At 33.2% G+C, this 17,083-nt stretch overlaps 2 protein-coding genes across 4 annotated transcripts; both read right to left on the bottom strand.

Moving 5' to 3' along the window:
* Positions 1-8: 8 nt before the first annotated feature.
* LOC115965385 (signal recognition particle subunit SRP68) lies at positions 9-7,678 on the bottom strand. The gene is made up of 13 exons (XM_031084591.1): positions 7,496-7,678; positions 7,234-7,300; positions 6,990-7,100; positions 6,457-6,652; positions 6,065-6,150; positions 5,614-5,809; positions 4,217-4,328; positions 2,888-3,015; positions 2,380-2,586; positions 2,143-2,252; positions 1,267-1,396; positions 720-866; positions 9-458 (listed from the first exon to the last, which is right to left on the bottom strand). The coding sequence occupies exons 1-13, from the start codon at positions 7,551-7,553 to the stop codon at positions 243-245; spliced, it is 1,764 nt and encodes a 587-aa protein (XP_030940451.1). The 5' UTR covers positions 7,554-7,678; the 3' UTR covers positions 9-242.
* Positions 7,679-10,539: 2,861 nt separating this feature from the next.
* LOC115965809 (glycerol-3-phosphate acyltransferase 9-like) lies at positions 10,540-15,853 on the bottom strand. 3 transcript variants are annotated; one of them, XM_031085101.1, is made up of 13 exons: positions 15,761-15,853; positions 15,548-15,634; positions 15,395-15,452; positions 15,169-15,287; positions 14,826-14,925; positions 14,053-14,148; positions 13,842-13,938; positions 12,799-12,886; positions 12,623-12,719; positions 12,168-12,256; positions 11,711-11,830; positions 11,482-11,580; positions 10,540-10,942 (listed from the first exon to the last, which is right to left on the bottom strand). In XM_031085101.1, the coding sequence occupies exons 1-13, from the start codon at positions 15,844-15,846 to the stop codon at positions 10,894-10,896; spliced, it is 1,185 nt and encodes a 394-aa protein (XP_030940961.1). In that variant the 5' UTR covers positions 15,847-15,853; the 3' UTR covers positions 10,540-10,893. The 3 variants fall into 3 exon arrangements, with proteins under 3 accessions (XP_030940961.1, XP_030940964.1, XP_030940962.1); XM_031085104.1 differs by having other exon boundaries at positions 15,548-15,652; positions 15,765-15,790; XM_031085102.1 differs by having other exon boundaries at positions 10,771-10,942; positions 15,548-15,650; positions 15,761-15,847.
* Between the last annotated feature and the right edge of the window lie 1,230 nt (positions 15,854-17,083).

The following is a 17,083-nucleotide window of genomic DNA, read 5'->3' as shown; positions in this document are numbered from 1 at the left end:
ATACATTGTTGATGGTTCATAGTATTTCAAACTTTATTCTCTTTTTCTCTCGCAGCAACCAAACTATAGAGTCAGACACTTTTTTTCTCAGTTAATTTAAAAAAGTTATTAGCCAAAAATTTTCACTGCACTACGTTCCAAAATTAAGAAAAGAAAATAAAAAATGAACAAAATCTGAACGCATGCAAAGGCTCTAAATACAGTTACAAGAATTCCTCAAATTTGACATGCAAGAAAATTCGTCACCATAGCCTTAGGAAGCCCTTCTTCTCTTTCTTCATCCTACTTTCAAGAGATGGGAACTCAATAAAATTATAGGCAAGGTCTAGAACAATAGGATTCCGAGGGATTGCTTGAAATGCAGGAGGGAAAACTTCAATGCGCGAAACACCCTTGACATTTGAATCACCGACTGCAGACTCGTAGCTGTCGAGTTTCTCAAGAAGGAATTTCTCCAACTGAAACAAATTCAAATCAAAATGTCACACCTATGTTAGAATGTACATGCATGCACATGGTGACATTTCTTATAAACGCACAAACCCATATGCTTCTTTGAAAAATAACAATAAGGAAAAGAGAGATCCAGGCAAACGTTACATAGCCATTACACAGAATGTCAACGTCTAACTATTGGTCAGAATGACTCAAGCATGAATGAATACAAGCTAGAATCAAGAATAATGTTTGGTTTATGTTCTGAGAAGAATTAAAAGTACCTTCTTGTTGGCTCCTGTTAATGACAAATTAGAGACTCTTTTTGAGAGATTCTCTGGAGCCTTCACCTCCTCCATGATCCCTGTTGCATGCTCTATACAACTGTTAGATCTGCACTCGTCACACAACATCTTCAACTCTTTGATTATCTGCTTATACAAAGAAAATAAATGAAGGCTTTCAAAACCAAATATTTTTGCTTTGCATATGAATTATCGGTGAACAAATCCAAATGCAAAAAAAAAAGAACGAAAAAAGAACATCAATATACCAATTTATCATACTAGAAGTACTTATCATATATAAGACAAAAAACATCAAGAATTACTGATCTTAGAAAAGTAGTTATTTAGTAAGATAAGGAGTCGATAAGAATTGGAAGTTTTGGGGTAATTTATATATATATATATATATATATATATATTTATCATTTTTGGTTATATGGAGAGCAAAGCTGCAAAGGCAGAAAGAAGACAAATGGGCAAGCCATCCCAAAAACATCAGTGGAAAAGACTAAAGAGTGATAGTAAGTTATATAAATGTGGAAACCTGATCATTCTCATTCAAAGTTCGGAATTTCTGTAGGGCGTCCTCAGCAAGAGACCGAGCACGGCAGTATAATGCATAAGCTTCTGCCCTCTTTCCAGCCAAGCTGTAAGATTTTGCTAAGTAGAAGCACCTGCCAAAATGTTGAGAGGCCTATAAATTAAATTTGAGCCGGGAACAACAAAAACCCATTCTAAAAATCAACTAGAACAAGTGTAATCTCAGTTATGATTTGGGAACCAGGCCATGAACCTTGTAGCTCAATTGATTGGCACCTCTTGGTATTTCCAATCGAGACATCTAGGATTCAAATCCCCATACCCCAATTATTGAATTATCAAAAATATATTTGTGAACCCGACACAGCCTTATCATTTTGGAAAGAAATATTTCCAATGAGCTCTAATTAAAATGACACCTCCTTCCCTTGTAAGAGCAAGGTGGAGGATGAGATCATGGGTTTAAGACCAATCAAGTTCATCTAAAACTTACTAATCAAAGAAAATAGAAATGCAAATGAATAATGGTTTTAATATCATACAGAATGTTGAGATGTTAAGAAACAAGTCCATAAGACCAGCATAGTTGAAATGGTGATGCTAATAAGGATGACAGGAAAGAAAAGGTTATGGTAGAACAAGGAACCTGTTAAAGCTAAGATTTCAAACATCCATAAACTATAATTTTCCAAAAGGTACTAAAAAAGAAAGATATGGATGTCTTAAGAAAAGAAATGAAGAATTGTGATGCAATTGAAGATCAATTTCAACATTTAAAAAGACATAGGGGTGTAATCCTTAAAATACTTGCAGGAGGAACAATAAACTAAATAAAAAGCATTTCCTAAGACCAGTAAAATAAAAAACTCAGAAGCCAAACCTTTCTGCTCGAAAGGACAAACTTTTAAGTGCACACTCTTCAGAAAATGCCAACTCTTCAGGTTTTCTATCTCTTCCAGAACTGACTAAATCTGAAAGATCAGATGTATTCTGCAAAATATAACAAAATCATTCACAAAGTTTTCTAATAAAATTTGAGGCTAGCATCTTGCAACTTCAGTAGTACATTTTATTAGAAGAAAGCCAAGTAACAAGCAATTAAATAAAGATAGTTAACCTGTAATAAAAGATCAAATAGGCGAACTAGCTCTTCAGGCTTGGTAACTTTCTCATTTTTGTCATCACGTCGCCTAGTAAGTTTACTCTTTGCAACTGTAACTAACAACTGGTTGCGCTCAATGGTTCTTTGTCCTAAAACAGCACTAACGGCTTTGTCAAGACCATTTAAGTCATCTTTCACATTTTCGGCATTCCCTGCACTGACCTAGAATATACAGTATATCAGGAAAGCAGTCTAAAAGATACAGTATAGGATTGAACTGTGAGAAAGATTTCTTACAATTTTTTTTTTAAAGAGTCATTTTTTTTAATGAATAATCTAATGAAGTCCTTTTTTCCTCTCTTTTTGAGAAGTGAATTTTGGCCCCAAGTGGAGGGGGAATGAAATATTTAAATGATCAACCCTATCATGAGTCATGGTTCCCAACCATGTTATCACTAGGGGTTAAGTGGACCTTACTTCTAATAAAAATAAAACAGTGACATTATGAAGTAACTTTCCATACCAAGTCACTACGAATGCAGCTCCTGGCTTCATGATATGCAGTAAAAATTTTGTCAAAGATGGCCAGTCTTTTCTCTGCTGGCAGTGAATCTGCGGCTGGACCGTGTAAATCTTTCTCCAATTCTTGAGCTGAACAAGTTTGTCACATAAAACAAAACTTGAGACTTTTTGGACTATAAAAGTAAACTAAGAAGGGGAGAAAAAAAACCAGCAGACACAACCATACTTGAATAAATTTCAGAGAAGTTACAAGTGCACTAGTTAAGCAAGAGAAAAAGGTATATTTTCCACAAACGGGATAGTTGCATAAAATATAATCATCGCCAAATATCCAATTGTGGCTGGAAACCATCAGAAGACTTTTAGTGTGGTTTAACTCAAGGGAGAGAAGCAAGACGGAGGACAAGCTGCAACAATATGTTAATAACAAGAAAACAAGAAAGGGTAGTCTCAGTTGGGATCAGCAACTGCAAGTTTTGCAGATTCAGTATCAACATGAATTACAAATACTCAAAAACAGCAAGTTGAATTCTTTAAGGTTGCATTTTTATTGGCACTCTAATCATTGTTTACATCAGAACATGTTATAGGCTAATTTTTGTAACTGAAGTTGTTAAACTACCGTTTGTCCCAAAAGCTTAACTAATAGAAGCCTACCAAACACCCTGACCATACCTTCTCCTAATATAGTGCCCCACATAAAAACATGCAATACCAAACTCTTTAAAAAACCTATTAGCATGTAATATGCCGAAGACTTGATACCATAACAAAACCAAACCAAACCTTGTCCAAATCTACTTAAAGACATGATAAATTCCTACACCAGAGTTTCCTCAATAAAATCTCTCCAAATGAAATAACTTCTAAACAATCCCATACATTATAATTTTAAAATTGACAACAATTTAACAGCAAATTTTGCAGGTCTGTTAATAAATCTAATAAACTGACCCATGAGCCTAATAGCAACATTTTTGGCATACTACTTTTAGTGAAACAATGGTACTGCAGTTTTTTGGTAGACCATCCATTTGAGCACTGAATTCAGCTACTCTCTTCCTTATATATATATATATATATATATATATATATATATAGACCATCCGGTTGAAGATTATCAACTAAATTATCAATTGCCAGAGAGAGACTAAGAGAGTAAGTATAAACAACTAGTCATAATCTGTTCTACTAAATCAGGAAAAATCCAGATTCACACTGCATGTTTGATGACACCAAGAGAGATGATCATTACAGCTGTATAACATTTTGTTGAACCCAAAGTAATGGTGCAATTCTGAATCATTATCAAAAATAGCTTTTCACCGACCTTTCAAAATGGCAACCCGAGTTTTCGCATTAGATATTGGAAACCTATGACCAAGCCAATGAAACTCTGTCATGGATGCAGCTTGTTGAGACCTTGCCTCTGCCATGACAGCCTGAAACCAAGACATTGAAAGACATCAGTACAATAGACAGAAGCTTCCAAAGGATGAAGTGGAAAATTCTCAGCACTTCCAACTTTAACTATAACAGGATAAAACAGATAATTATTTAATAAGACTAATACCAATAACTGTTTATCACACAAAGTCAAAATAGCCATAGCCTCACTCAAGTTGCAATAAGGAGGGGTGGGACCAATCAAAAAGTTGCAATAAGGTGGGGTGGGGTTAGGTCATGCTTCAATTCTTGCACAACAAGAAAAATGATAATTATTATACCATCAGATAGAATCAGAACTAGTCTTAAGGTCAACCAGATCATAAGAGATACTAATTTCCCATAAGCAAGAAGGATAATGTCTTTACTTTAAAAACCAGGCCTCTAATTACGTTACAATAGGTGATTTGTTCCCTTCCCTTCTAGGAATAAGCTACTTGAATTATTAAGCTCACCTTGTGAAACAACTTATTTTTTCTTTTTTGAGATAAACAACAGAAACCTTTGTGAAACATCTAGAAAAGAGAAAATTATGCATCATGAACTCACGACCTTTATTAAATTTAACAAACAAAGGATCACTTCTCACCAGAAAACTGAGGTTTTGAGTGCTTAAAAAAGACCAAGGAAGAAGCTTAGAACAAAGTCAAATTAACTTTATGAAAAGGCATGATGGATGAATTAATCAACCAAAAAGCAGAGTTAAGTCATAATATTACATTATGGACACCACAAAGCAACAATGACCTATAAATTAAGGGTGGGTACAACACCACATAATCAGAATTCGTACAAGCTTCCATGATCAGATGAATCTTGCAAGAATTACTGCAGTTAAATGCATGAAAAATGAACCAAAATACAGCAAAGTAATTATAAGGCAGGTTGCAGTTCAATAAATCTGGCGAGACTAAACTTATTGAGTGTAGTTGATGTGAGAATCATTCAAGAGATTGTTGAAGCACTGAGACACCTTACTTCAAGATATATGCTACCCACCTCTGATGAGTTAAAATATTCCTCAAACCAAGGTCTATCACTATGTTCACGATAAACAGACATTTCAGAATATTACAGAGTATGATAGCTACATGGGTGCAAGAGCGTCTAGATATTCAAACTGAGCTTCATCAACTGTTCTAATATAATTTTTTTCCCCTTTCCCTGAAAATGATTCATGTTTTCAAATTCTCATGCCTATAGCCAAAGCAACTGCCTGGAAGACATTGAAAGAACCCTATTGCATCATGCATGGCTTACTTTCAAGATAATTAAACTCACCTCCAATTTAGCTTTGAAAAGGTCCAGGGCAGGACCTTCCATCTCACCAATCTGCAGAAGCTCAGAGGCTTGTAGATTTGATTCGCCAATTTTGTGTAGGCAGTAACGAATACTAGGCTCTAGCTCCTCAACACGCTCTCGGCACAAAACTTGATTCTCTAGGTCCCCATATTTGCCAAGTTCCTCATAAACAGCCCTGTAAGATTAATAATAAATAAAACAGCCACAATATCCACCATTGCAACCAGAATGTGAAGGGTATAGAGTATAGACCAAACAATGAACAGCTCAAGGGATTTTCGAGATAAAGTTCCACTCAAAATTAATTTATGCCTAAATCAATTAATTCATTATTATTTTATTTTTGAGGTGAGATATGATGATAAAATTCATTTCCAACAGCAAAGTATCAAGAGTAAACATCAGTATATTTAAGAAGACAAGCATGCACCTGGCACTTTTGAAATTCATTAATGCTGTGTCCCAGTTCTGATCTTGTTCAAACAACAAGTTCCCTTTCATATAGGAGGCATAAGCCTACATATTGGAAATTGAAACTTAGCAAAATGAAAATGGAAGAAGTTATGTAATATTTGATTAACCAAAAGATAGTTCTCAAAATAGAGTAATCAAAAGAGAAGTATCAAAATATTCACTATCCCAAACAATTAGGCAGCAATTCAATAATCGACAAATGATTCACTGTATTAATGGTAAAAAGTGATGCACAGATGAAACAGTCTGTAGTTTTATACATGACCCACAGATCATTCATACTCCTATAAGCATGAAATTTCAAAATCCTGTGAAAACTTGATGGTGAAATGATATATATAGACACACCTCAGCTTCTAACGACGTTCTGGAATCTCCCTTGATTGCGCACAACTGAGCAAACAGTGTAGCCCATTTAACTGCTTTCCTCAGCCTACCAATCAAATAGATACGCTGGCGCGAATTTGGACCATCCGGAAGCTGCCTTTTCTCCATGGCATGGCTCCAAGCTCTCTCTGCCGTGTAAAGCACGAGATGAAGAAACCTATTTCAAATCCAACTAACGTAAACTGTTAAAGTCGGAAGCTTTATTAATTTACAGCAGCTGATCCTAAATAAACACTGTTTTTTTCATACTAACAATGCAAGCAAACACCTCTTTCTACTACATTGATTTTAAAGACACAATTAACTGTTTGAAATTAGCAAAGAAAGTAATCAGCTTTATCCGACCCCATTAATTTACATACAATGCCACTTAAATTTTTATAATTCAGTTCTAAAACTTCAATTTATGTGTGATTTGGATAACAATAACAATAATAAATGGAAAAGTTAAGCATTTGAAGCATGTGAATTTCATATGATGAGGCAAGACAGACCTAACTTCAGTGACAGTAGATTCAGTGATGGCTTTTCGGGTGTATTTACCGCGGCCATGAGTGAACTTGAGTGATTTGTACAACCTCCTCAAACGAGCCGTACAATACCTCCTGTAGATCAAAATCACAGGGACAGAGAGTAAATGCAAAGATTTATTGCTCAATGTGTGAAAGCTAATTAAACAATTAAGAAAATATTGCCAAAAAAACCTAAATGCGAATTGAGAATTCAAAGGCGTGGTACCTATAGCGAGTGTAATCGCCATGCCTCAATCCATGTTGCATCTGAGCAGATTTCAAGAGCTGCAACACTGGAAGAATATGATCATCAAGGTCAGGATTTTATCTAATACGATAGCGTTTGGTTGCTGAGAAATTAGGGGAAAAAAAAAAAAAAAAAACGAAACACAGAATGTCGAATCTTATGTTGAATTCTGGAGCCTAGAATTAATAAAAAAAAAATTAAAATACTAACTAAAATGAAAAGTTTGAAAGAGAAAATGAACCGTTGATTGAGAATTTGTGTTCGGAAATGTTGTTGGAGTTGGGATTGTCGATTTCCATGGCCGCCACTTGGGTCTCCTTCTGCTTCTAAGCTTTGTTTGGCTGCTGAGAAAACCCCTAAAGTTTACAAAAACCAAACGTCGTTTCGTTTCCCTTTTCCTTTCGTGACCAAAACAAATCGTTCCTGTACTTCATGTCGTTTCCTTTTTTTTTCTTTTTAATTTGGGGGCCCATTGGGCTTCTCGCCTACCAAAACGAGCTTTACCAATTTTTAAGGGCATGTTTGGCAGCCCTACTCAAATACAAAACTACATTACTAAATATTTTAAACAACATAACACATGTTTTCACACACATTTTCACCCACACGTATATCAAAAACACTCAAACAACATTACTCAAACTAACTCACCAAACAAACCCTAAAAATTAAAATTTCAAGGTTGATTATTTATTTTATTTTATTTCAAATATAAGCCAAAAAAAAAAAAAATCAAACTAAAGCCAAATTTGAGCTTAACAATAGTTGGAAAAAGGAGATTTGAACTTTATACATCTCGATTGAAAACACTCAAGACTCAGCACACCAAGAAATGACAATTAAGGAACACAACTCTTGACATGAATTACTTTATTCATTTATTCTTTTCCAATATACAATAAATATAGTGGGGGCCTTAGGATCGAGGAAGGGGTCATTGAGCTATTATCATTATTATTATTATTATTGCATCATAAACCCGAAGAGGGAATCCACTCAAGGAGGAGAAAAGACAAAGGACTTTGGGGAGATCCAATTGGGAAGGACAAGGTGTGGAGAGAGAATCATGGAGGGTAAGAGAAGTTTCCAGTAAAAAGTAGCTTATTGTCTCTACATTAAATGGTTAGCAACAACTTTATCAACTGTATTGATGAGGAAGTGATCTGAATAATGGAGTTCATAGTTAGGCAGTTTCTTCTATCACCTTCATCAAAAGTTTAAGAAGGCAAGTGTCATGATAAGAATTTGGGTAGGTGGAGATGAGGGGCCAAGATGTGAAGGATTGAGAAGTATATAAGGGAAGGAAAATTCCAAATGAAAGGGATCCAGAAAAGAAGTATAAAAAAGAGAGGGATGAGAACAAGAACGCAAACAGTGTATCATTCTGTGTAAAAATTGTCTCCTCAGGCAAGCTTGTGATAAGTCTTATATACACATAAACTTTGATTTGTAGCCATTCTCCCATATTTTTGTCCTCGGACTAAGCCTCCTCCTTTTTGTTTAACCCACTCTCTTACAAATATCTATTGATTTGGACCTAGTTGTGCTAAACCATCCTCATTATTCTAAGTGGGCTTAGGTTTGATTTCTGAGTCCTTACAAATATCATGATTAGAGTTTTTTATCCCTTCACAAACTTATACTAACAATTATATCTAAATTATAATTGAAAGTATATTATTTGAATTAATTAGATAAATATATTAACATGCACTTTGTGTTGTGTGCGTGAAAAATGTGTTTTTTTTTTTTTTTTTTCATCTCACTTTTCTTTTAGGGGAATGGGAAAACTTTTGAAACTTTGATATTACGAGAGATAAGATTAATCAAATTTAATGTTTATTAAACAATCAGCCATTTGTGTCAAATAATACTTTTATAAAATTATATGAAAAAATAGCAACTTCTAAAAGTTATTTTGTATTTTAATCTTTCCACGCTAAACTTGTCTCTCGAATAAATGAGTTTCATGTTAATGGAAGAGACTCTATCTCCAATTTTTTTTTTTTTAAATAGTCCTAATTAATAAAATAAATTTTAAAATAGTATTATTAAGCAAATGACCCTTACTAATTAGTAATAACTTAACAACAATCATTCTAACACTTTGAAAGAGACCACATGTCGCATGCAACATTGTTCAAGTGAGTGAATGAGTTTGGATGTTGAAGTTTAATATTGTCGGTTGGGTTGGACAATATGCAAATTTTGTGAACTAATTCCAATTTTCAACTTCATCTCAAAAAAAAAAAAAAAAAAAAAAAAAATCAATCTACAACACACTACATTCATGCAAGTTATGTGAGTTCCAGTTAGTTCAACTAGTAAAATCTCTGATAGTTGAATAAGAGATCTAGGGTTCAATCCCCGCCTACTCTAAAAACTAATTGGTGTCTTAATGTTATGATAAAGCGCTATCATCAGGAGCGGACGTCATAAGTTGAAACTCTTCAAAAATAAACATTCATACAAGTTTTGGGCCAGACAATAATATTCATTAGAAAATAAACTATGTGAAGAGGTTAACTACTTTTTGAGAAGATATGAAGAGGTTAATTCGACTTGTAAATAAATAAAATAAATAAATAAAGGTATTTATGGAACTTTGACTTATATGATTTTATTCCACCTTTGACTTATATGCTTCCAAAACTTAATTAAAAATTTGTTTTTCATCATTAAAATTTAGAAAAAGACAGAAAGTGAAATATTTTCAACACTTTAGGGATGAAAAACAAAATTTTTAATACTTTAGAGACAAAAAACAAACTTTTGTATATATGTAATACATATTAGGGAAAAAAAGGGACATTTAGGGGTGAAGTCTTAGGTATTTTGAAAGTAAACAAAGCTTAGAAATTCATATATAGGAAAACGAAATCTTAATCCTGCAAACAAGAAAGCAGTAACCTTGTCATAGGATTGATTTTAAACAATTATACATGAACTACATGCATTAATTAGCTCCCATATCGATTATTTGAAGAAGCCAATGGCTCCACTGAATTAATCTAGAATTATCAGAGCGGCAATGTAAAAGAGGCTTCAGTTCACACACATCTACCAAACTCAGTTTCCAAATCATGCTTATTAGCACCCTGGACTTGGAATCAAAATTTTCACCAACCATCTTGCAAGCAGTTTATACTTTATATACAAAATAAAGAAGCACTATTATCCTCTAGTTTGATATAGACTAACACGAGCACCTCCTACCTTCATTGTTCGCCATTAGTAATTGAACTCTTATGTTCTTGCTGGCTATGAAAAAATAAAAATGAACTCTACGATAAAGGTGCAGATTTCCATTGGAGCAAGTTTCATCACCAACTTTGCTAGATCCATAGGTCCACCCCTCAACACCTTGGGTCAATGGGTTCTTCAGAAGAACCTTCTATGTTCCCCTTGTTCCAATATCACCATTTGATCATATTCAAAGTTGACTTGGATGGAAGAAAAGTACAATTCCATTGCAATATTATTATGTAAAACTAGATATTATTTTGCACAATCATCAGTCTAAACTCTAAAATTTCTCACATCTGGGTATCCACTAGTTTATCAAAAACAACTGAAGAATAGTGACTATATATCTCAAAAAAGGTACAAGTATAGAATTAAACAAGATATATACATATATCACTTCTCCTCCAAGCGTCGCAGCATTGACTCAGAAAAGCTTTGTTGCCTACAAATGTGACAAAAACAAGCTTAGAAATGTAATTATCTTCTGGTCCAATAAAAAATTATCTATTATTCTCTTAAGATCAGAATATGGTTCAGCAATGCAATATGTGACAAATCTAAATTAAGCAAGGATCCTTTTGTTGTTGTTGTTGTCGTTGTATGCTATTAACACAATCAGATACAGAAAGTACAACATGAACAACACAAGCCGTCAATCAAACTCCTAAAAAGATAGTTGTGATGCAGTTCTGTATCAATAATACAACCAGTTATCACCCGACATTCAAAAATAAGCCAGTGTAATTAGTTCATGTGTGAAACTAATGCATAACATGAGATACCATCTTATAGCAAAAGTTTGAGGGAATGATCAAACAGTAAGGTTAAGGTAACCAGACGAGTATGCTTGCCAAGGAAAGACTATGATGAGTTCAGTCTTACTTATCAGCTTTGGTCAACAATAGCCATATAATCATGAGGTAGATTTATTTGATCTTTCTAATTCTATATGCTTATGCAAGAGAGAGAGATTGGACTTACTTCAGTTCTCTATGTTTTGGACTAGGGCGAGAGTACTTAAGTAATCCATCCCAAGGAACCTTTTTGAGACCCGCTCGAACAGATATTATGTCCCGAACCCTGCATAAGAAACCTTACATTTAACAAAAGCTATTCTGAAATATGAGGTTCTAATGCCAAGGAAATACATACCCATTATATTCACGAAAAGAAAAAATGTGTTCCGTGCCATTTACTTAATGCAACATACCTCTCTGCAAACTCTATGGCTGTCTCTCCAGGTTTAATATTTTGCGGCTCCAAGTACCAAACATCACACACAACAGCCCAGGATGTCATGAGCCGCAGCAGATGCTTTGTGAAGGATTGCCTGCAAACAGAGCACATAATCCAAGAATACATTATCATCCACAGCATGCCAACAAACACGAAAATCTAGACAAAAGACAAAGGTGAACCCCAATGCAATCCACCTAGATCCTAGCTGAAACAAGGAATTTATCTCACATATGGTAGTTCTAACACAAAACAAAAACAAAAACATGAATATTAGATGGTTTGATCTTTGGCAAAGTGTTGCCCCTAGATAAAGACATCTAATGTTCTTTGCCACCCTATCTAAAATGCTTGGGATGCTTTCAGTGCATGCATATCAAATTATCAATAAATGCACCCATAAATTTAGTGAGCTATAAGCAGCTCCTTACTTCCGGCTGTTCCAAAAAGCATCAACGAAAATTTTGTTGTACTTGATTGCAATTGGGCAAACAGTGCAGTCAAGTTCAAATGCACCACCCTACACATCATTCAAAAAGATGATAGTTAAAGAAAACTGAAGTATTGAGAATTCAAAGAAAAAGAAAAAAATTGTTTTCCCATTAGATAGAGGAAAATAAAGAAAAAGAATTTGTTGTTGTTGTTGTTGTTTTTTTTATTTCTTTTATTTTTTTTTTATTTAATAATTCAATTGTTAAAAATGGGAGATGGGGGATTTGAACCCTAGTACAGCCAATGCCACTGAGCTAAAAGGCCATTGGCTGAAAAAGAAATACCAAATGTTGAGAAGTAATTATCGGAAGAAACACAAGTTTGTATTCTCACCAATTAGAAAAGCAGAACTTCATCTATATTTTTTCTACAACATAAAATCATATAAATTTACCTTCTTGAACATAACAGTGTAGTTATTATTTACACAAGTTCCCTCTGGAAATATGAGAAGAGGGTTATTTTCAGCCCCTTGAACATGATCCCTCAACCTGAATATACAAGTTCATGTTATCATGAAATATATGATGTTCTGATATGATTATTCTCTACATTTTTAATATCACTTACTTCTTTGTTAAAATTTCACGATCCTTGACCTCTGTACGATTGAACCAGATACATCCGACGCTTTCTAATATGGTGCTTTGCAAGAGTCCTACAGAGAAAGTAAACTAAATAAAATCCTTCATATACATTCTTTTAAGAGTAATCCTGCCTTTCATTTAATATATACCCTAGAATAAATCGTCCCAGTGCAAATTGTTCACTAAATATAAGAAAATATACAACAAACTAAACGTACTAAACATCATCAAAGCCATTTTTTTTTCATTTATAAATATATAAATTTAGAGAATTATTTCCACTTCCAAAAATAGATTTTGGAACACACAAAGACTATCACTCAAGAATGCGCCTTTATTCATAATTGCAAAGGCATCTTTCTTATTAATAAAAAAAAAATTACAGTGCAAAAGTTTTTCTTGCTCATCTATATATTACAATAAAATCATTTAAGTCAATAACACATTGGACAAGTTGGGAGAGCAAAAGAATCTGTAAAAAAGAGTAACCTAATGACACAAAAACTACATATTTGCAAACCAAAGAATAAAAAAAAATCTAAAATCAATGCCTAAAATATTGACAACCATCAAATTCCAAGTTTCAAGCAGTTCGAGCAATTCAGGCATTATTGCAATACATGGACACTTCGACTGCATGCTGTTGATCTTAGTATCACCACCAGGTCTGGTAAAAACAAATGTGCAAAGTCCTCTTATGATTTATAAATATAATTTCTTTTTTTATAAGAAATAAAAGTACATTAAAAGAGAGCCAAATGGGCTTGCCACACTAGTACACCAGTTATGAATAAACTCTATTTCAACTTCCAAGGGGACTCAAAACACAGGACAGTAACCATAAATCATTATTAAGACTGATACCCTTTTTTTAGGATTGGTAAGTTACACAGTGGATCTAGAATTCACAATATCACCCTCCAACAAATTATTATGGGAGAAAGAAGTGCTAAATGGCAAGACTGTTAATACCTTATTTACAATAAGAACGTAATTTAAATGCGAAATTTGGCAGTAAACACTTACCAACCCATCCAGGATGCTTCTGCATAATAACAGCAAATGCAGTCATCTGTTCTAAGATAATGAAATCAATCATGGAGGTATGATTGGCCACAAAAACCTGTCAACCCATAGATGGAAGCAAAATACCACTCAATAGCCTGAATTATGTACACAAGCTGTTTAGGAAATATCAGGTGACATCCAAAAAAATAAAAATTATAATCAGGTATACCTGCTTAGGCCGCCTGCTAGGCCGTGGCCCATGGTATTTTACAACCCCAGTCCATGATGCAACAAAGAAGCTGCAAATTAACTCCACCAAATACCTCTAACAATAAAGTAAACATGGAATATGTTATATTTAACGCAAGACCAGCACTTTAATAAGTTATTAGAGACAGAAAACAAAAACAAAAACAAGTGGGGCATTAAGACACTAATTTACAATGAATGGGTTCTTTACTAATGAGAACATCATAGGTCCCTTCCAAAGATTTCACATGATCACGGATTCTATCAAATTCTCCTACATTTTAATATCATTTGTCCTATTAGTAGGCTACGGTGGGTGCTTTATCTATTCCAAAATGACCTTTAATTATAAGAATGCATTATGTTTTAGTAAAAACTAAAAACAGGTTCTACTGCATAAGATTATTACGACTAATACATAGAGTATGTCAAAGAAAATTAGAATTAGTACATTACTTCTTAGGAAAAAACAGTAGATGAACACAACATACAAGAGAGAACTTTATATTAATCTAATACCTAAACACCAACGTGCTCGCTCATAAGTATTCAAATTTCACAACACCAGACTGTTCCAAGTTTCCATTTCAAATAGATTTATAATAATAATAATGATATTAAAAAATTTAGATAAAAAAATAAAGATAAGAAGAAGTGATTTATCAAAAAGGATGCATCCAAAAAAGTACGGGATATATCACAAAATGTAGAGCAATAATTAGATGTAAATTTTTAAAATGTCACATTCCACACCTCGAACTTTTTCCTCAACTTGTCGTGCCCTTTCAGCAGAAAGTGCACGGGTATATAAGATGAAAGGAATATTATCCATCCAATTGTCAATATTAGAACCCTGCAAACATTCAATTGAGAAAAAAAAAAAAAAATTTCAGATAAGCAAAATCACATTAAGCACTTAATGCAGCAAACATTAAGAACATGATAAACCCCTCATTAGGTCATTATTCATCATCATTCAAAAAAAAAAAAAAAACCCCAAAATTTTATGAAAGCTTAATCTAAATTATGTGAGATATCGGAGGTCATTATTGTTTGAATGCATAGCATGAAGAAGCTCCATAGTAAAAGGTCTAACCTTGCAGGGAATAGAAACAAATATCGAATTACAACCCCAAGACACCATAGAGGAAACAAATACACATTCCAATTCCACGTTTCCGGTGGATTCGACTTGAAGCATCGCGTGAATGAGTCCTGCTCATTCATTATAACAACAGCAACAACAACAATTTCCTTAATTACAATGAACAACAATAACAAAAAATTTCTTAAATTTCAATGAAAACAAAAGGCTTGCTTACATCAATAATGGCACCAGAAGCCTCGGTTAGAGTAGGAGAAATGTCGAGCAAATCACGCCTGCAAATTAATTCCAAAAAAAAAAAAAAATTCCAGTATTTTCTCGGCAACCAAACAGAGGCACAAAAGAGAGAGAGAGAGAAAAGATGGATTACAGGCGGAGCTTGCCGGAAGGCTGATCGAATTCGAAATCCAAATCCAAATCCAATTGGGAGGTCAGCTTTTGATTCTGAATCTCACTGCTGCTATTCATTTGATCTAATTAATAATTAATAAGGAGTAATAATTAAGACGCGAAGCTGCAAAGATTAGATTATAAAATATAACTTATTAAAGAAGAAGAACAGGGTGGTTTGGCTCTGGTTCACCTGTGTGTGAGTGGGAGAGAGAGAGAGAGTCTGAGCTGAGCTGAGCTGTGCCCGTCTCTCTCTATTCTCTTTTCTCTATTAAACATCCGTGTATTAAACAAAATCCCTTTTTTTTATAAAGATAATTACACTTTTTTTTTATAAGATAATAAAGATAATTACACTTAAATTGACTTGTGGTTTGGATAATGATGAAAAGTTAGGAAAAAAAAATGTTTTGATTATTTTAGAAATAATTAATTTTTTTTTTAAGTCCTTGTCAATATACTAGGTTTCTTTAAATTTTTTTAATAAGTAATTGGATATTTTTGAAACTTTCGAAAGTGGTGTGGTGTGAGTATATTCTATTTCTATTCCATAATACTATAGTAGAAGATAAACAATTCATTTTAATTGAAACTCGGTATATTATTAAAGTGTTATAATAATAATATGGGAATACTATTAGGAACAAAACAAAATTATCTGATGTTTAAAAACAATTTTAAATAGAGTTTCATTATTTATTTAAATTTTTTTTATATATAATCTATTCTAATATTTAGTTTTTCATAATTTTACTGTCGCCTATGGGTATCCATTGGTCAATTTGGATCGGATTTTTGTAAGATTTTCATTTTTTTAAAATCTATTACGTTGATAAAACTACATAATTTCCAAATTATTGACTTGAGTAATTGAATTTTTGCATCACTAGTCTAGTACTATTTTGAATTAAAAGCATTTTTTTTATGAGAATTAAAAGCATTTTATCCTTTTGGCTTTTTCCTAATGCATGGGCGTTTTTAAAAAAACAAAAAAAAATTATGCACTTGTAATAGATCCTGTAAATTAAAGCTAAGGGTTGACTATCTAACATTTATGGCCAAAAAGTTTTGATATTAACTGAAGCATTAACTCTCTTACAAGTTAGAGGTTCCCAAATGTATGAAATTTTAACCATATAATACTTTAAATTAGTTTAAACCTCAATTTTAACCTGTCTTGCAACTACCACCTTAAGATTTGATCCTTTTAAGTGTGTGTGTTTTTTTGTATATGCTTGGATTAAGCTATTGTTGGCTTGTGGATTTGTTGAGACTAAAAAGTGATTGAAACATGCTTTCTTTTTTATTTATATATAATTTCACAATAACAAAGAGAGAGAGGAATTTATACCTAAATGTCTTTATGAGAAATACTAAGAGGTGTCAACTAGTTAAATTATAAGAAAAAAATAATTTATTGAATAATAATAAGGTGATGACAGTTAAATTTAAAATTTTGGAAATAAGTTTTTTTTTTTTTTTTTGGAAAAAAGAGTAAGTAATGAGCTCAAGTTCA

This window comes from Quercus lobata, chromosome 10 (assembly GCF_001633185.2).
Source record: "Quercus lobata isolate SW786 chromosome 10, ValleyOak3.0 Primary Assembly, whole genome shotgun sequence".
Lineage (NCBI taxonomy): Eukaryota > Viridiplantae > Streptophyta > Magnoliopsida > Fagales > Fagaceae > Quercus > Quercus lobata.
This window is presented reverse-complemented; position numbering and strand designations above follow the sequence as displayed.